Genomic DNA, 20307 nt, shown 5'->3' with positions numbered 1-20307 from the left:
GCTACTGGTTGCACATCCTTTTCATCTCGGGGTCGCACCTGCAGCCCCCCCAGCAATGTACCCCGAGCCACACCTGACCTGGGTTTTTAAAGTCTCTTTGCTCAGATTTAAAAAGGAAAAGGAAAAGTCCTTTAAATATCCAGGCAAGATCAGCGTGGGTTTAAACAATTTTCTGTATGTCGTCTAGACCTGAATGTCTTTGACGTCCTCCAGGGCTGGTCGTCTGAGACCGCTCTGGTCCAGCTCCAAGCAGGCTGTGGGCAGAGCCAGGCCTGGCCGAGCCTCGAGGTACCAGGAAGCCTCAGGCCAGCAGGGGCAGCTGGAGAAGGGGCACAGGAACAGCCGCTCCTTGTCCTCCTTCCTCTGCGGGGACCTGGTGACAGGGAAGCGAGAGGTTCCCCAGAAGGGCCGCAGCAGGTGCCCATCTGTCCATGCACACGGCTCCTCATGCCCAAAGCTCAGGGGCCCAGGGGGAATGCCAGGGGCAGGAGGGGGACTAACGCGGATTTAGTCCAGGCCCACGGCGTGGGTGAGAGGGTGGGACGGGGGGGCAGGGAGCCCCGCGTGGCTCTGGGGGGTACCGTGGCCTCGTGCCCTCACCTCCCGTCCTCACCCCCGCACTGTCCGGGCTGCACTGAGGATAGGAATCACGTCAAACGTCTGTCACCCACCGTGTGCGGTGTGGCTAATGACAGCGTCACCACCTGCCGGAGTTCCTGCTTCCCAGTGCCCGGGACGTGGTTTCTCCCTGCTCCCCGCCCACCAGCAAGTGAGCTGTAGGGACCCCGAAGGGAGCAGAGCTGAGCTCAGAAACGGACCACACGACTCAGGGACATAGCTCTGCTCTGCCAGCTACCCCGATGGGACAGTGTTCTCGGACACCGACTCCTCCTTTCTACTGGGATCTGCGTGTGTGTGGGACAGCCCTAGTTCTGACCCGACAGCTGCACGGCTGGAGGCTGGTGTGTGTGTGTGTGTGTGTGTGTGTGTGTGTGTGCGCGCACACGTGTGTGTGTGTGTGCGCACGTGTGTGTGTGTGTGTGTGTGCGCGCGCACTCCTGTGCAGACACTGAGGTTTTGGGATGAGAACTGTCTCTCCTTTCCTCTGATCTGAGGGGACCTACCTGCTTCCCGTGGAGCTCTGGGTCAGCTGCGAGACGGAGAGCAAGGGACATTTGAGACCCAGTTTTCCTGCTCAAATTACTAATTTGGTCTAATAGCAGGCGGCGCTGTCACCTGGGGGAATGACGGTAGAGCATGGGAGGAGAGAAAACGTGTCCCTTACCAAGGGGAGAACTTACAGTATTTCCCTGGGATCGGGTGAGCAGCTCCCACGCCCCCCCCACTCCTGCACATTCATTGCCTGATTACACACGTGATCACAGCTTCTGCTTTCCGTCCTGCGGGAGAGGAGCTCCTGCTCTTTCTCACCAGGTCCCCGGTATTACAGAAAGGGACGTGGGGGACGTGACCCTGCGAGGAGAGGGCAGAGGACACAGGGGCAAGGGTGTGGCCGGTGGGGCTGGGGGTCAGCGATGGGGCTCAGCAGAGGGCGTGGGTGGGGAGGCTTCCCTGGGCATCAGCCGTGTGACTGGTCCCTGAACCCTAGGAGCCGGGGCCCCAGAGACAGGAGGACCCGGGGGATGGGAAGGGTCCTGCCCAAACCCGGGGAAGCACCGCCCTGTGAGCGAAGAGCGGCCCTGGGGGGACGGCGGAGAGTCTGGCAGGTGGGCCCGGGTCCAGGGGAGTGGCCGTCAGGGGACCCGAGATGGGGGGCTTGGAGTAGGAAAGGAGCATCAATGGTGTCACATGGGGGTCACCTCCTGGAGGTCCAGGGGTCCCCGTGAGGTGAGGCCAAGGTGCAGGCTCAGGTGTGGAGCAGGGGCAGCACGGGGACCGGGTGAGGACTGCAGGGGAGGAGCCGGCAGGGTCAGGGGACGAGCCAGAGAGAGGCCTGCAGGAGACGACACGTCCCCAGAGAAGGGCCTGAAGTCCAGGGAAAGTCCTCACTGAGCCCCGAGGAGCTCAGCGTCCTGTGTGGGGACAGCAGAGAGGGAACGTGGCTGTCACTGTGTGCAGTCAGTTAAAGCTCACTGTCAGGAACTAGAAACTTCTGTCTGTGCTGAGCAATAGGAGGCCGGACCATTGTCCAGCAGGACAGGACAGAAGGAGGCTGGCCAGGACGTGGGACAGCCAGCCGAGTCCCGGAGAGACGGGCCTGGAGCTCCGTTCCCTGGGCTGAGTCCTGACTCCGGTGCTCCAAGCTGTGCGGCCTGGAGAGTCAGCCTTTCTGGCTCCTTCTACTGATCTGTAAAGTGGGCACAAGGATCCCCACTCCACAGAGAGTCCAGCAGGACCCAGTGAGTTAGCAGCGAGCAGAATGTCCGAACAGTGCGGGTCACAGAGCCCGCCCTCAGCAAGCAGGGACAACTATGAATTCACGTTGTCTGTAAAGAGTTCTCAGTGCAGGACTGACGGCTGGGGTGCTCATGACGGGCCCGGGGGGATGTTGGGATTCTCCACGGTTTGCCCCAGAGGCTGAGGGTCTGAAAGCCAGTTTGATGTCGTACAGATGAGGGGACAGTGGGGGCTGTAAAGTTTTGTCACGTAACAGAGGCTGAGTATTCCTGGAACAGGTTTGGACCAATTTATTTATTCAGTTTCCCCTGATCTATCAGTGTGTGTGTCTCACGGGGAGCTTGTGCACACGGATTTAGCACAGAAAGAACTGCTGGACCCATCAAGTTCCTGCTCAGAGCCGTCGGAGGGGGGAAGAGGCAGGAGCAGAGCTGCAGGTGTCATGCTCACAAGACAGGTGTCCCCGCGGCAGGATTCTCCTGCTTCTTCCTGTTAAATCATGGTCATGGCCTGGCCAGGGCTGCAGGACCTCACCGTAGACAGCAGTGAGAGAGTTCTCCTCTTCTAGATGTGGTTCTCCCCTACCCTGGAATGCACACGGAGGGTTCCTGGAACAGCTGAGGGACGCAGAGGGACCCCCATACACCCAGGGCTGCTGACATGACCTCCCCCAATGCCCAGCACTGCGTGGACCCCAGGAGAATGTTCTTAAGTTAATACTATGTTGTCTGGAAAAGGTTACAGATACATGGAGACAAAAGCCAGCAGATGACTGGGATCTACAGACACACACCCAGGCACAGAGGAACTTGGGACAACCCAGATGCCTCCTCCTTGGTCTCACCTTGTCCCTGTGGTCTCCAGACTCCTGCTGGATCAGCTCTGCAGAGTGGATGCAACGATCATGTTCCCATGCTCTTCCTGCGATCCTGACCCTGAGTCACACACAGATGGAGCTTGAGTCTCAGCCTGGAAGCCTGTCCCCTCCCTCCCCTTCCATCACCCCATGGCCATGGCCACACCTGCCAGCCTCCTGCAGGGACGTTCCCTGAGCAGCAAACTGTAGGAGAAAGGGAACCCAGTTCATGCAGGGGAGGGAGGTGTCTGGGCATGGGAAAGAGAAGTGCAACCTGCCTGTCCCAGGCTTCACGTTCTTCATTCCACGTCTCTTCCAAAGGTTGAGTTCAGCTCCGAGGATCAGCAGCAGAACCACAACAGACACCAGGATACCGGGCAAGTGGGCAGCACTGGTCTGTCCATGTGGTTCTGTTTTTGTCGCACAAAGTGTGAAGAAGGTTAAGGCGACAGGGAACTGAGGGCGCCCACTGCCAGGCACATGGAGACTCTGAAGGGACCTGGTCAGGAGCTCGAGAGGGAGGAGCATGGCAGAGGCTCTCACTCAGCCCGTTCCTGAGCTCCTGCTTGGGGCCAGGTGCTGAGAGGAGCAGGACATGGTGCCCGCCCTTGAAGAGTCCCTCAGCAGGGGGAGGGCTGACACATGCCAGGGGCAGCCAGCCAGAGCCATCCCAGGGCAATAGAGTTACAGCTTGTACCCAGGTCATCAGGGAGGGCCTCCTGGAGGAGGTGATGGGCAAGCCTGGTCTTGAGGGAGGAGTAGGAGATTTCCCAATATTCAGGGTGGGTGAGGTAACCAGGGTGCAGAGCCATGACCAGGAATGGCTGTGACGACTCCCCAGCCTTAAGCTCTGCTGGCACCCACTGGGACATGCCAGAGAGGGACCATGTAAGGGGAGCCGGGTGGGAGGAAGAGAGGGAGGCAGGAGCCTGTTTCCAGAGGGACCAGTGGGTCCCTGAGCCATGAGCTTCCTCTGGGATCATGGATACTGAGGTAGCAGGTCTCCCAGGGGCTGGTAGAGGAGTAGTTGTAGGGGTGAGGGGAATCACAGGGAACCAGGTCATTCACTCACTCAGGGACACGCTGACTATGAGCAAAGGGCCTGAGGCCGAGGCCGGGACAGGCATTCCAAGGAGCAGCAGACATGGCCACTGCCCACCAGGGGTTCAGCCGGCACAGGACACTAATCCTGGGCCAGAGCATCAGCTCCCAAGGCGGGGCCACTGACCACTCCTTAGAGGAGACGAGGTGTGAGGGCAGGACAGCAGCAGCTCCTGCAGGGCCCTGAGCCATCGAGGCTGCGGAGCCCTGTGCAAACTCTGTTCATGCTGGGACTGCCCCCAGCACGCGGCCCTGTGGGACTGCCCGGGTCACAGGCCCCCAGAGCCAGCAGCAGGGAGGGGGTCCCTGGATGGGAGTAAGTGGGGAGTGGGGGAACTCCTGACTTGGAAGGGCTGAGGGCAGAGGGAGGGGCCTGAGCGGAGGCTGGCAGCGGAGGAGAGCGGGACACATCGGGAACGCAGGCGAGCAGGTGGGTGTGACATGTGTCCCTGAGACCAGAATCGGGCAGAGGAGCACGAGCCCGGAATCATACAGGGAGTCACCGGCCAGACCCCTCCGATGGCACAGACCACGGACACCCCCAACTCGCTTTTCCTGAAAACCACCGTGGACACACTTGGGATGATGGACGAGGGCGGGGAGAGGTACCTGCTGCGTGCTGCCCAGACCAGCAGCACGGGAGCAACACCGAAGGGCAAACGCAGGTTGGGTGTGCCTGCCAGAGTCCTGGATGGGGTGACCAGGTGGCCGGGGGTGACATAAACATGGGGGCAGAAGCCGAGAACCCTCGCCCAGGGCTCTCTGAGTTCCAGGAGAGTCCCTCCCCTCTGGCAGGTGCACTCACCGCGGCCACAGACGTCCCCAAGGTCCTGGGAGGCAGCTTTCTTGTCCGCCTGGTTGCTGACCACACAGGTGAGGCTGGGGCTGGGCCGGCTCAGGGGCAGGGTCACAGCCAGGGTCCAGGGGTTGGGGGCTGGTCCTGGGGCCGGTCTCTGCTCCAGCTCCCTGGGGAGACACTCGCTCTCCCAGGACACCATCAGGTCCTCCCTGGTTCTCGGGAGGTCACACTCCAAGGTGAGGTTGCACCAGCCTGGTGTGAGGGACAGATCCATGGCCTGGATCTGGGGACGGGGCACAGGCTCTGGGTTGGGAGGGACAAGAGGACAGACTGAGGTGAGTGTAGAACATCACAGCTCCTGCTTCCTCCTGTGGGTTCTCCTTGGCGCTCTGGCTTCCTCCCACTGAGGACAGGGATTGCATTTGACAGATCACCGAGAAGTGACCCAAATACACAGCAGGAGCTAGAACAGAAGGAGCCAGTGCGTTCAGCTCTATGTGACTCCGCCAGACTGAGCTTGCCTTACACATCTCCCCTGAGATATAATGTGGACCCCACCTACCCAAACCCCATAACTTGAGGAAGATGGGGTGTCCCTTAGAAGAAGAAATCAGGGACAGAAAGATTTTCAGTTCCAAGACCCAGCCCTACTGTTCCTGCTTGGATGGTTTCCGGGACGGCACAGCCCGTGGTGCCGACGGCCACTGGCCAGCTCTGGGAGCCCAGAGAGCAGCCCCAGGCTCCCCCAGGACTGACCGCAGTGGAGGTCACTAGGAATGGCCTCCCTGAGTTGTGGTTGGATTATACCCTGAGCTTGGGGCCCACATGGGAAGACAAGGGACAGGCTGATAGTCAGTTGGAAATCTCTGGTCGTGAGGCTGCAAAGGCCACTCACTCTCTCTCTGGGGCAGGACGTCTTCCTGCTTGGGGGCAGGTGGAGGGTGCAGGGAGAGAGAGCTGCTCCCTGAGGGTCTGAGGAGGAGTTACCCTGTGAACTTCCCCATCTGTCAAGGTTCAGAGCTGGACCGTGGAGTCTGTGAGTGACTCGGGCTGGGCTGAGGATGAGGGACTGGTGTGAGGCGAACCACACATGGGATTCCGGATCCTGCTAGGTGACGAGTGTCCCCCAACTCTGGCCATGTGCTGACCCTCAGAGCCAGCAGGTGTCTTAGGTTCCAGGGCAAAAGGGAACTGAGGTTGAGAACCAGCGGGCCCTGGACTAGAGATGGTCTGGATTCCCCAGAGAAGTCCCACGTGATCACAGGGTCCTCACAAGTGGGAGGAGGCAGGAGAGGAGGTGGGAGGGACACGGTGCCAGAGGGACTCATCCCCACCAGTGCCACCTGGGAAGGGGGAAGAAGGGGCTAGAAGCCAGGGAATGTCGGTGCCCCTAGAAGGAGGGAGAAGAACAGAAGTGGATTCTCCCCGGAGCCTGCAGAGAGGAGCACAGCCCCGCCGACACCGGACCTCATGGCAGAGGCTCTGGGGTCTGACTCCTGCCCTACAGCCCAGGAGGACCCCAGGGGGTGTGTGGTCAGCCACTGAGGTGCTGTCACCTGTTACAGGAACACTAGATAATAAGAGTCTCACCAAGGACCCTGAGTCCTACGGGGACAACGAGTGTTCCGGCAAAATCCCCGTTTCTCCCCATTCCGTGTTCCCTCCTGAAGCACAGACGTGACTCGTCCCTGGTGTGAGTCTCAGCTCTGCCTGCACTTGTGCTGACCTCACAGCATCGGATTTCTGGGGAGAAGATCGAGTCCAAAGGCTGCAGTCTGGAAGGAATCCTGCTAGCGGGGTGCACGGACACTCCCGGGGACAGAGGAAGGGGGTCAGCTGTGGGGCTGGGGGAGGGGCCGCCACGTACCGTAGACCGTCAGGTGGAAATCCTGGTCATACTGTCTTCCTCTCATATAGGACTCTTGAGCCCGGTAGAGCCCACTGTCCTCAAGGGTCAGGTTGTCAATCCTCAGGGTCGTTGTGTTGACCACATGGACCCTCTTCTTGAACTTGTCCTTGAAGTTGACCCATCGTGGACCATCTCCCCCGGGACTGACTTGGAGTACGGGTGTGTACATTTTTTGATTTATAACACCCCAAGTAATACTCTCCAGCTTGGCTCCTGGAGGTATTTCTGGATTTCTGTTCATGTGAAACAACACAGAAGCTCCTTGAATCCCCTTCAGAGTAACAAGGTTTCCAGAATCCTCCGCTGCAGACTCAGGGGCTCCAGGACTCTGGGTCACAGCGCTGCAGACACCTAAGGCATAAGATACAGAAACTGTCAGGAGTTTTCATTGGGAAAAAAGGAGGAAACCCTAGAAGCCATCTTCCTGAAATCCATCCCGTGTGCCCCCTTTACTGGGAAGACAGGAGATGCCATGAATTTGAGGCGAGGCTGGAATCCCTCCCGGTCCCAGGGGAGTGTCCCCTTGAGCAGGTCACGGGAACTTGCTCTCCTGCAGTGTCCTGACCCCTGACAGCGAGACGACGAATGTCAGGAGATCTCAGGTCCGAAGCACGAGCACCGTTTGGGGCCACAGCGAGTGCATTTCTGCAGGAGGCAGGTTCTCACGGGGCTGCAGAGACCCCTCGTGCCCACAGGCCATGTGAGCTCTGCCCTTGGTGGGGGTCTGCCCCCAGGGCTCCCCTCTAAGGAGCAGAGTGTCGCTAACATGGTGGACGGCTCTCAGGAACAGCGGGTCCAACAGGAGTGTGACCCCATCTTGTTTTTACCCTGTGTCCCGCTCGCTGTGATAACATCTGCCGCTGTGTTGTGGGCAGCCCCGTGGAGAGACCCCCATGGGGAGGGACGGAGGGCAGCCTCTGGCCAACAGCCAGGGAGGGGTGGGGTCCTGACACGGCTCCCACAGGCTCCACTGAGTCGGGCGCAGCCACACTGCACCCCTCCAGTCCCGCTAGCACGTCGGGACACAAGTGCCACGCGTCCCACAGCCCAGTGCTCCAGCCCTCTCTTCAGAAAGCGAATTGGCCAAAACCTTGATTTTAGGCTCAGCCTCCAGAACCAGGAGAGAAAAGGATTGTGTTGTTTAAGGGTTTACACTGTCCTGTTTCGGCAGCCCAGGAAACTGAGGCAGGAGCCCAGGAATGCAGCCCCCACCCCACGTGGCCCAGTGAGGGCTCCTGGGGTTGCCTGGGCTCCTGGACAGCAGGTCACAGGTGTGAGCTCTGGGGTGAGACACAGCTGGGGTCACATTCTAGATCTTCCCTTCATGGGGTGAGCGGACCCGGGCTATTTCCTAAAGTGTCTAAGCCTGGAGCTCCCACATGGGACCACCAGGACGGGATGTGAGTGTGTCCCCGGGGCTCCCGCAAGGATTGAATGTGACGACACACGAGAAAGCCCCACAGTGGCTGCTTCCTTGTCGTCTCCCCAGTGTGTGAGGGCTGCGGGGAGTTTACAGGTACCTGGGCCACCTGCCACTCGCTCACCGGAGACCACAGGCTCCCCATGAACGTGAGGCCGTTTCCCTACATTTACTGCTTCGTCTGATTCTGAGCATCTCGGGATCCCAGGACACCCCCTGACGCAGGCGGGTGCGGAGTGTCGTGCCCTTTCCAAGGTGAGAAGGTTGCATTTCTGCCACACTCAGCAGCTTTTGTCTTAAATATTAAGCAGATTCCACATTCCAGTAAAGGTGGGCACTAGACATGGAAATGCAGCTTCTCCCCGACCTCTGAGCCCCACTGCTATGTTGCCCTTCCCACAGGCTGCTGCTGTTCCAGGTTCCCGTGTGTCCCTCCTTCGGAGGTCTCTGCACTGACAGGTGCCTACGTGTGTCTCCACTTGCACGACCCCACACCGCCTGCGCCGCTCTGCTCCCCCCTTCTCTGCACGGCTCAGGACCAGAAGGGATTCTAGCGTAGCCTCTAGCCTGCGTCTGCACACGGGGATGTCTCATGAACAGCTGTCCGGCCGCACGTGGGGCTCTAGTTCCCTCCACGTGTGATGGGCGGTCAGGTGGCTGACCTGACCATCAGGTCCCATGAGCAGCCTGGGATTGGAGGCTCTGCACACAGGGACGTACGGAGTCACACGCAGGGGCGTATCTGTCCTGTTCCGTGCCCATGAGTCACACAGGTATGTGCATCATCATGGGGCCTATGTGTTATACATGGGGACATACGAGCCACACATTGGAGCATGCATGTTGCACACACAGAGCACACATGTTATACATGGGGACGTATGTGTCACACATGGGGCATATGCGTCACACACAGGTGTGTCTACAGCACACGCTGGGCTATACATGCCACACTTGTGTGTGTACAGGTTGCATGTGACCGCGTATCCACCACACATGAGTGTACACACCACAGGCAGCTGCATATGCGCCACACGTGGGTGTGCGTACATCACACTTGGTGGTGTAGACAGTCCCCTTGTGTGTGCAGACACTGGGATAACCCACTAGTGGGTTTTAGACCAAAGCAGCTCCATCTCAGCCTCTGACAGACCCTGCTCATCGCCTCCTGAGAGTGACCCCCGCTGCTCTCCCCCCAATAATGCTGAGGTTCCCACCGGCACACGGTGATCAAGCTTTCTGCCCTTCGCCAGACTGATGAGAACATTATGTCACATTATATCTAAGGAACATTCCTCCTGTGAATGAGCCTGGCGGTTCCTCATGAATAAATGCACAGAACGACAGTGTCCGTCACACCCGCGTCCCCACCCAGTCCACGGCCATGGCCCATCTTGTGTGCAAATACGCAGAGTGTGGTGCACACAGGACGCCAACCCCTTGTTCCAACAGGGGCTCCCCGAGGGACAGCAGAGCCGTCCCCAGGGCGGCACCTGCCTTTTTGCTGTTCCCCGGGAATTCTGAGCTCACATTGTTGCTCTCAGTGCCCCTGTGTGTGTCAGAGTGGTCTACCCTAGGGGACAAAAACACGGACACTGGTGTTTCTGCTGACCACGGGCAGCACCTGCGGCTCTAGCCAGGCTGTTCCTGAGCAGCTACTCCGAGCCTCTCCCCCATCCGGCGGCAGCTCGCTGTCCTGAGCGGGCCATGCACACTGGGGTCCGCACACTGTGGTCCACACCAGGGCTGGAGCACGGCAGACCCCACTCAGTAGCAGAGACAGAGGCAGCGGAGGCCCAAGGACTACAGGAAGCCTCAAGATGCATCCCCGCCTCCTTGGAGGCCGAAGGAAGTGACCACAGGTGGTCCTGGGCTCTGGGTTCTGAAGGGGTCAAGCAGGCTCCCCGACTGTCCGTCCCCGGCAGGACACAGGAGGAGGACAGGTCAGGAGGAAGACACAGAGCAGAGGCCTCAGAGAAGCTACAGGTCAGTCCTGTCCAGGAGGAGACCCCAATCCCAGGATGTCACAGCCGGAGGGGCTTTGAGGGGACCTTTCACAGAGGAGGGGCTTCCTTGGGGAGAACTTGTCCTGAGTCACCCAGGGCAGAGACAGACCTAGAGTTGGCTCCGCTCTTCCCTAGCTCAGTGGCTCCCGTGTAGAAACCTGCCATGCACCCTCCCCCGGCGGTCCTGCTCTCCCCTGCCCTGCGCAGGGCTCCCTCCCAGCACTGCTGTCTGGTCAGTGGGGTCTGAGCAGATCTGGGGTCTCACCCCCCAGCTATTGTCCGGGGAGAGGGGACTCAAGCACTCAGTGGGCTTTGGCAGGGCGGGGACGTGGGGCTACCTGAGGGTTAACCGGCCCCTGCTGGAAAGGGGGAACCCGGGACAGAGGAGGCTCAGCCCCCAGGCTGTGGGGGAGGAGCGGCCCAGAAGCTGGAAGCCCACTCAGGACAGGAGGAAGACCCGACAGTGCTCAGATCTGCAGAAGGTGCTGACCCCAAGGAGGGACAGGTCAGGGGCAGGTGGCTGTGAGCTAGAGAGTCCGAGTTTATTTAAATTAGAGGAAATTTGACTTTCAACGGTCAACAGAACATTTTGTCTTTCTCTTTCCTCCCTCCAGTCCTCCCGTAGTTCCTTTCTCTCTTATCTAATCTTCCAGCCTAGACGTTAACGGAGGAAACTATGTAATGTCCCGTGTGTCTCCATTTAAATAACATTGAAAAGAGTGGAAAGCCCACGATGGTTGATAGAAAGTTACCCTGTTGAAATAGTCTCCAAGCCTTACAAAACTCATTTGCTAATGATTTATCTCCCTGTTTGCAAACGTCCTGGGATCCCAGAAATTCCCTAGAATCCTGCAGGCACGGACGGGCTGGTGTGTTCACAGCAAACACTACAGACAGTAACAGCTTTCCATGGGGTCTGCAGAATTCAGAACATCAAGAACTTAGTATTTTCTCCTTGGTTCTTACTTAATTTACTACACAGAAGCAGATGGTCTCAGATGAAGTAAGAACTGGAAAATCGGGCTCTCCTTATAACAGTCATTCACTTCCCTTTTGGGACTGCTTCTGCTTCTGTCCTGACCCCCAGGACACCCCGACTCGGAGCCCAGGTCAGCAGTCTCCCGTTCCGGGCTCACCCCTACACACGGCAGGTGGGCGCGGACCCTTCAATGCTGGGGGCTCCTGTCCTTCCCTTGCAAACAGAATGTCACTGGATTCGGGGCCTCATCTTGCCCAAGGAGCCAGACTAGCGCCGCCCCTCCAGCTCAGACAGGGGCTCTGGGTTGGCGCCTCCCGCACACAGCAGTTGGCAGAGGCTGCTGGTCCCCTGTGCACGGCAGGAGGGGATGTCCGTCCCCACCCCGGGTCCCCCAGAGCCGCTCCTGTGTCTCCTCCATCCTCTCCCCCACGAGGCTCCGGTGTCTCTGGGCCTCAAAGCTCTGCGCTGGGGGAGGGGGTTCCCTTCATGCTGCCAGGCAGCCGGGTCGGGGTTCCCAGCCTGGCCTCAGCCCAAAGCTCCCTTTGTTCCCTCTGTCCACCCCGGGGCTCTGACCCAGCGCACCGCGTGTGCTCCGTCCTCACGGAGCTGCTCCGTCTGGTTCTTCAGCACAGACCCCAGCCAGCCCGGGAGCTCCTGCCTCCCTGCCCGCCCGGCGGCCTCCCTCCCGGGGGTCCCGGGCCACTCACTGAGGAGGAGGCTGGTGAATCGCAGGAGCCAGGAGGCCCCGCACAGGTGGGGGTCTTCTGAGCAGGCGCCCATGGCCGGCCGCCTCCCTGGTGGCTCAGTATAGACCGATTCTGCTTCAAGGAAACATCCAGAATACAGATGTAAGAGGAGGAAGAAAGCTTCTTCACTCACAAGAGCCCTTAGGCTCTCCGCACCCCAGGGGCGGGGCTGACTGTCAGTTCTGGGACCTCACAGTCCAGCCTAGAGTAACCCACTCTCATCACTCCTGTTAGCTCAGCACCTGCAGGGGGGCCTCAGGAGATAACTGCAGAGTAAGTGTGGGAACAGTTTCCCTCTAGGAGGCCCGGTGCCGGAGAGACCCCGTTCCTGTGCTCACAACCAGCCTGGTGGTCTCCCGTCCCCAGCCTGCACCCCTAGGACCCCTGACCTCTGTCCCTGGGCTCCTACTCAGCCTGGAGCTCTCTGCTGCCAGTGTCAGCTGTGGCCAGGCACAGAGTCCCCTCCTAGAGCCAAGGACACGGGGCCTCTCCTGCTTTGGGCCTGTCCTCTGTCTTTACACCATCTCACGAGTCACATCTCCTGTCTGATGTTCTGGGAACCTCACTGTCAGGTGTCACAGTGAGAAGCTAGGAGCCCGAGAACAAAGCCTCCTGGGAAGTGTCACCCCCAAACCCCAGGGCACACAAGGCATGTCCCCACTGCTGGTCCTCAGGGCTCTGTCTGCAGCCTAGGGCGGGCCCTGCGCCCCACATAGGACCAAGCCCACCCCCACAGGAGCGGCCCCACAGCTCCCCTTCCCTGTGAGGCTCTGCCAGGCCTCGGCCGGGCTCACACACAGGCAGGGATGGAGAGGGACACACACCTCTGGCCACCGGCTCAGCGGCCCAGACCCATGGCAATATGGAGGGTCAGGTCTGGCCTTCTCTTGTATGGGTTCCTATAAAGTCTGAGAACCGTGGCCTCCTGTGGACCCTCGGGGAGCAGTTCCATCACTAACCCCCCGCTGGTGCCTCTTTCACTGCTCACTGGGCTCCCCCTCAGCTGCTCAGACTCTCATATCCTCCGGCTGGATCCCCAGGACTGGCCCAGGGCCCCGCACTCTAGGTGGTCAGCCTGTTGGCTGTTGAACCCATTTTATGGATGTGAGACCCGAGTCCTAAGTGTGTGGTCCTCCCTCCAGAGGTCACCCAGCAGAGCAAGAGGCAGGGTCTTGACTCCCAACAAGGAACTCTGAGAAAGCCCGTGTCACCGCCGCTGTCCCATCCCAGTGTGTGGCCTCCAGCGATCACCGCATCCAGTCTGGGCTCCCCGGAACTGCTCTGTGCCCCTCAGCCCAGAGAGCCCTCGGCACTGCCTGTTCCGCCGCTCCCACCCTGTGATGGGAGAGCCCTTCCCTGGGCCGTCCCTGAGCCTTGTGGGCAGAGACTCCTCAGATAGAGTCCAGATCTGGGCAGCTCATCCCTGGTCCCTTCAGGGTGATGGGGACCAAGCCTGTGCCCCTGTCCCCGTCATTACAGACCTGAGCGAGCCCTGTCAGTGTAAGAACTGTTTGCTTGTGCAAACCCCAGCTTGGGAGGGAGCTCAGGTGGGAGCCCCCAGCGGCCTCCTACTTTCTCACACCCGCAGGCAGAGGAAATAAGCCTGTGGTTGCATCTTGCAGGCTCTGAGGTCCACGGTGGGCCTTTGCAGACCACAGCCGCTGCCTGCACTGGCTGAGTCACACAGAGGACAGACCTCCAGTCCAGCTCAAGGTGGGATTGTTTTTCCCACACTCGGGCTCTTCTGGAAACTTCCAACCTGCCTGGACACAACTCCCTGGTTGACAGAGAGCTGATGACCTTGAGCCGGAGGACACGTGCTGGTCAGTGTGGCTTCTGTCCTGACCTTGGGCTTCCAGCTGGACACCCTCCTGGAGATGCAGGGACTCGTCCGCGTCCGGAGAGGCGCGGACTCTCGGACCAGACATGGCGAGGCTGACTCTGTTTTTCGCACGCCTTCCCTGCGTGTCCCTGGCACAGGGCTGGTCAGCCCTGAGTCCCAAGCTCTCAGCACTTTGCAGACGGGGAGCTGCTGCGGAGTCGCTGCGTGAGTCCCTTGGCCTGTGTGGGGCTGGTGAGCTCACCCGTGCTCCAGGAGACTCCAGAATGCCCTTAGGGGAGAGATGTCGTGCATCAGGAACGTGCTTCCTTTCCTTTCCAGATTCCTAGAAGCAGCCCCATACCCCCTTCCCTCATTTTCTATCAGAGAAGCAGGAGTGACCTTGGGGATAGGCAGCCCCTGAGGGAGAATTCCCACACCAGAGTCTGAAACCCAGTAGGGACACATCAGTGTGAATCAGAACGTCCTCCCTGGAATGGACACTGGATTCTTCCCCCACCAGAGAGCAATACCATGACCCCCAGGGCATCAGTGGTCTCGGGTGGTCGTCCGATGGGAAGGGACGGGTGAGGAACCAGAAATTCACCCCTAGATCCTCTCCGTAGATGCCGAAAAAGCACTCGACAAAGTACAGCATCCCTTCCCGATCAAACTCTTCACAGTGTAGGGACAGAGGGTACATACCTCAGTATTATCAAAACCATCTCCAAAAACCCCTCAGTGGATATGATTCTCAATGGAAAAAAAACAGGGCTTTCCCTCTAAGGGCAGGAACACGACAGGGATATCCACTATCAACACTGCCGTTCAACATAGTAGAAGTCCTTGTGTCAGTGATCAGACAGCAAAAAGAAATAAAAGGGATCCGAATCAGCAAAGAAGTCAAACTCTCACTTTTTGCAGATGTCGAAAACCCAAAGGATACTTTATGTGGAAATGATACTTTATGTGGAAAACCCCAAAACTACTAGAACTCATATAGGAATTCAGTCAAGTGTCAGGATATAAACTCAATGCACAGAAATCAGCTGCATTTCTACACACCAAAATAATAAGATAGAAGAAAGGGAAATTAAGGAGTCAGTCCTATTTACAATTGTATCAAAAAACCATAAGGTACCTATATAAACCTAACCAAAGAGGCAAAGAATCTGTACTCGGCAAACTATAGATCACTCATGATAGACATTGAGGAAGACAGAAAGAAATGGAAAGACATTCCATGCTCATGAATTGGAAGAACATATATTGTGAAAATATCTAACTACCTAAAGCAATCTACACATTTAATGTCATCCCTATCAAAATACCATCAACTTTCTCAAAGAAATGGGACAAATAATCCTAAAATTTATGTGGACCCAGAAAAAAACCCCGAACTGCCAGAGGAATGTTGAACAAGAAATCAGAGCATCACAATTCCAGACTTCAAGCTCTATTACAAAGCTGTCATCAAGACAGTATTGTGCTGGCACCAAAACAGACACATAGATCAATAAAATGGAAGAGGGAACCCAGAAATGTTCCTGAACTTCATGGTCAACTCTCTTTCGACAAAGAAAGAAAGAATGTCCAGTGGAAGAAAGACAGTCTCTTCAACAAATGGTCTAGGGAAAATTGGACAGCCACATGCAGAATGAAACTGGACCATTTCCTTACACCACACACAAAAATAGACTCAAAATGGATGAAAGACCTGAATGTGAGATAGGAATCCATCAAAATTCTTGAGGAGAACACAGGCAGCAACCTCTTTGCCCTCAGCCACAGCAACTGCTTCTCAGAAACATCGCCAAAAGCAAGGGAGGCAAGGGCAAAAATGAACTATTGGGACTTCATCAGGATTAAAGGCTTTTGGACAGCCAAGGAAATAGTCAGCAAAACCAAAAGACAGCCGACAGAATGGGAGAAGATATTTGCAAATGACATGTCAGCTAAAGGGCTAGTATCCAAAATCTATAAAGAAGTTATCAAACTCAATACCCACAGAACAAATAATCCAAGAAATGGGCAGAGGATATGAAGAGACATTTCTGCAAAGAAGACATCCAGATGGCCAACAGACACATGAAAACATGTGGAAAACCCCAAAACTGCTAGAACTCATACAGGAATTCAGTAAAGTGTCAGGATATAAACTCAATGCACAGAAATCAGCTGCATTTCCATACACCAATAATAAGACAGAAGAAAGAGAAAGTAAGGAGTCAGTCCCATTTACAATTGTACCCCCAAACCATAAGAAACCTAGGAATAAACCTGACCAAAGAGGCAAAGAATCTGTACTCAGAAAACTATAGAACACCCATGAAAGACATTGAGGAAGACAGGAAGAAATGGAAAAACATTCCACGTTCATGAGTTTTCCACATCACTCGGTATCAGGGAAATCCAAATCAAAACCACAATGAGATACCACTTCACGCCAATCAGAATGACCAAAATTAACAAGTCACAAAACGACTGATGTTGAATAGCATTCGGAGAAAGGGGGACCCTCCTGCACCGTTGGTGGGACCGCAAGCTGGTGCAGCCACTCTGGAAAACAGCATGGAGGTTCCTCAAAAAACTGAAAATAGAGCTACCCTATGACCCAGCAATCGCACTACTGGGTATTTACCTTAAAGATACAAATGTAGTGAACCAAAGGGGCACGTGCACCCCAATGTTTATATCGGCAATGTCCACAATAGCCAAACTACAGAAAGAACCATCAACAGATGAATGGATAAAGAAGATGTGATGTATGTGCACACACGCACATACATACATACCATGCAGCCATCAAACCACTGAGATCTTGCCATTTAATGACATGGGTGGAACTAGAGGGTATTATGCTAAATGAAATAAGTCAATCAGAGAAAGACAATTATCATATGATCTCCCTGATATGAAGAATTTGAGAAACAAGACAAAGGATCACAGGGGAAGGGAGAGAAAAATGAAACAAGACAAATCCAGAAAGGGAGACAAACCATAAGGGACTCGTAATCTCAGGAAGCAAACTGAGGGTGGCTGGGGTGTGGAGGGGGAGGGATAGGGTGCCTGGGTGATGGACATTGGGGAGGGTGTGTGCTATGGTGAGTGCTGTGAATTGTGTAAGACTGAGGATTCACAGACCTGTACCCCTGAAGCAAATAATACACTATATGTTAAAAAATAAAAAAAAAAAAAAGAAAGAAAAGAAATGTACTACTTCCTGCAGGCACTGGAGCAACTATGGAATGACTGAGGGACATGTGTCCTCAGCTTGCAGCCATGGTGGGGAGTCCGTAGAGCCCGAAGGCTCCCCACTGCCCTGGCGTCAGACACAGCATGCTGAGAACATCTGGACCAGGGAGGAGGCGTCTCTCCTGGGGTTGGTGTAGGAGCAGAGCCCTGCCCTTGTCACCATCACCATTTAGGATAGTAGCTCTGTCCTGGATTGGGCCTAGGGTTCTCCTTTCCATGACACTCAGAGCCACCGGATGCTGTCATTTGTGCCCAAACCCCCAAGCCCTTCTGACACGGGGGTAGAAGGACTCCTCCCTCCCTGAGATGCTATCCTGGGGTCAAAATCTGCCCCTGATTCTCTAGACTCCATGAGAGCTGGCCTTGGCCCACCCCACCACGGTAAGGATCCCACAGCTTGTCCCCCCTTTCTCTTCCTGGGCTCCTTGCCTGTGGATCAAGTGAAGAGGGGAGGCAGGTCCCGGTCCCCACTCTGCAGGGTGGACAGATCTCGGGGGACCTGCTTCCTAGGATCTGAGCCACAGAGCAGGGCCCCCACCCTGACCTGGGGAAAATCAACCCCTTACAGCTGTGTGGGGTGTTGCTGAATTTTGACCTTGAAATTTAGTATCCTAAAGCAGAGGTCACACTCTGCTGTTGTAACAATTCTCTCTGTGGGTCTGAACACACCCTGTGGGCCTGGGACATCCAGTCTCCATGATTCCCCAAGCAGGTGCTCCTGGCTTCTTTCAGGCCATGCACCTTTATTGAGTGCCTGCTGTGTGCAGGGTGCTGAAGCTCATGTCTTCACGGAGCATGTGTCCCAGTCCCCGTGGGCATCATGAACATGGACATCACCTGCAGGACCAACACTGGGGGGCATTCTGGGGCCTCGTAGGAAATGCATGCCCCTGAGGCCAAGCACACACGTTCCCTCTTGTGTCCTCAGCTGTCACACAGGGGTCTTCAGGGCGTGGGTGCAGAAGGACGTTTACCTGGATGGGGGGACGACTCTGCTTCCAGAAGCTTTGGGGTGGACCTGGGACAACTCTCCTCTGGACACTAATCCCCAATGTGGGTAACTGACCGCACCCGAAGCAACCTAGGATTCCTCCCACGGGCATCACCGCAGACAAAGGGCCTCAGGCCTGTCTGGTCTCATCCCGGGAAGGTGATCTAGACCCAGTCCCGGCTTAGAGCCCCGCCTACTTGAGCTCTGCTCCTCGGCCTCCCACTGCCTGGTTCCCAGAGGTCCTGCCAGAGAAGGCTGCCTGCCCCCACCCCCCACCGACCCCAGTGAGCACCTGCCTCACCCCTGTCCCAATGGGCTCAGACACAGGACCCACTGCAGGCCGGTGGGGGCCTCACAGGGTAAGGCTGGGCTCCGGGTTCAGCTTCCTTTTTTTTTTTTTTTTTTTTTTTTTTAACTTGGGTCATATTTTATTTTTTTAAATGTATTTTTAACAACTTCCAAGGGGGTAAGGAAGGAGAGCGAAATGAGCCACTCTAAATTAGCATATTACTATCATCAAGTTTATATAGAGAAATAGTTAAAAATTCATAGGAAAGTTTTTTCATTATACAATGTTCGGGTAATTTTTAGTCCACTTGGTAATATCCCAATATCTTTGGGTTGTTTTTATTATTTTTTTTACTATGTTCAGTTAGCCAGCGTATAGTACATCATTAGTTTCTGATGCAGTGTTCAGGGATTCATCAGTTGTGTATAAAACCCAGGGGTCACCACATCACAAGCCGTCCTTGATACCCATCCCCCCGCTACCCATCCCCCCCGCCCCCGTAACCCTCGGTTTGTTTCCTGGAGTCCAGAGTGTCTCATGGTTTGTCTCCCTCTCTGATTTCTTCCAATTCAGTTTTCCCTGTGGTCCTCCCTGATATTTGTTATGCTCCATATGTGCAAAACCGTATGATAATTTTCTTTCTCTGCTTCACTTACTTCACTCAGCATAATCCCTTCCAGTTCCATCCATGTTGATTCAAATGGTGGGCATTCATCCTTTCTGACGGGTGAATAGCTTTTCATTGTATGAATGGACCACATCTTCTTTATCTCTTCATTTGTTGTAGGATAAATCATTTCTTCTACAGTGTGGCTATTTTGGGCATTGCTGCGATGAGTTGTAGGGTGCATGTGCCCTTTCTTTTCACTACACCTTTGGGATAAATACCCAGTAGGGCAATTGCTGGGTCATAGGGTAGCTCTATTTTCAACTTTTTGAGGAACCTCCACATTGTTCTCTAGAGTGGCTGCACCAGCTTGCATCCCTACCAACAGTGTAAGAGAGTTCCCCTTTAGCGAACAAATTTTGCTAGAATTTGTTGCTTTCTGTCTTGTTACTTTTGGCCATTCTAACTGGTGTAACATGGTATCTCATTGGGGGTTTGAGTTGAGTTTCCCTGATGGCTAGTGATGTTGAACATTTTCTCATGTGTCTGTTAGCCATTTGTATGTTTTCTTTGGAAAATGTCTGTTCATGTCTTCTGCCCTCTTTTTTACTTGATTTTTTGTTTTTTGGGTGTTGAGTTTGAGAAGTTCTTTATAGGTCTTGGATACCAGCCCTTTATCTGATACATCATTTGTAAATCTCTTCTCCATTCTGTAGGTTGCCTCTTTGTTTTGTTGACTGTTTCCTTTGCTGTGCAGAAGCTTTTGATCTTGATGAAGTCCCCAAAGTTCATTTTTGCTTGTATTTCCCTTACCTTTGGAGATACGTCTTGAAAGAAGTTGCTGTGGCAGATGTTGAAGACGTTACTGCTTATGTTCTCCTCTAGGATTTTGATGGATTCCTGTCTCAAGTTGAGGTCTTTCATGCATTTTGAGTTTATATTGGTGTATGGTGTAAGAGAATGGTCCAGTTTCATTTTTCTGCATGTGGGTTGCCAATTTTTCCAGCACCATTTACTGAAGAGACTGTATTGTTTTTGTGGGATATCTTTCCTGCTTTGTCAAAGATTACTTGACCATAGAGCTGAGGGTCCATTTCTGGGCTCTCTATTCTCTTCCATTGATTAATATGTCTGTTTTTATGCCAATACTATGTTGTCTTGATGAGTGTAGC

General features: G+C 55.4%; 1 protein-coding gene across 2 annotated transcripts; it reads right to left on the bottom strand.

Moving 5' to 3' along the window:
• Positions 1 to 2633: 2633 nt before the first annotated feature.
• Positions 2634 to 12331, bottom strand: LOC123393738 (SLAM family member 9-like). 2 transcript variants are annotated; one of them, XM_045086674.1, is made up of 7 exons: positions 12136 to 12331; positions 6982 to 7374; positions 6705 to 6857; positions 5121 to 5417; positions 3493 to 3624; positions 3203 to 3293; positions 2634 to 2944 (listed from the first exon to the last, which is right to left on the bottom strand). In XM_045086674.1, exons 1-6 carry the CDS (start codon positions 12206 to 12208, stop codon positions 3235 to 3237), a joined length of 1107 nt encoding a protein of 368 aa, XP_044942609.1. In that variant the 5' UTR covers positions 12209 to 12331; the 3' UTR covers positions 2634 to 2944; positions 3203 to 3234. The 2 variants fall into 2 exon arrangements, with proteins under 2 accessions (XP_044942609.1, XP_044942610.1); XM_045086675.1 differs by lacking the exon at positions 6705 to 6857 and having other exon boundaries at positions 12136 to 12323.
• Positions 12332 to 20307: the final 7976 nt, after the last annotated feature.

Source organism: Mustela putorius, unplaced genomic scaffold (assembly GCF_011764305.1).
Source record: "Mustela putorius furo isolate JIRA1106 unplaced genomic scaffold, ASM1176430v1.1 tig00000997_pilon_pilon_pilon, whole genome shotgun sequence".
Taxonomy (NCBI): domain Eukaryota; kingdom Metazoa; phylum Chordata; class Mammalia; order Carnivora; family Mustelidae; genus Mustela; species Mustela putorius.
The sequence above is the reverse complement of the archived record's forward strand: the minus strand, read 5'-3'. Positions and strand labels throughout refer to the sequence as shown.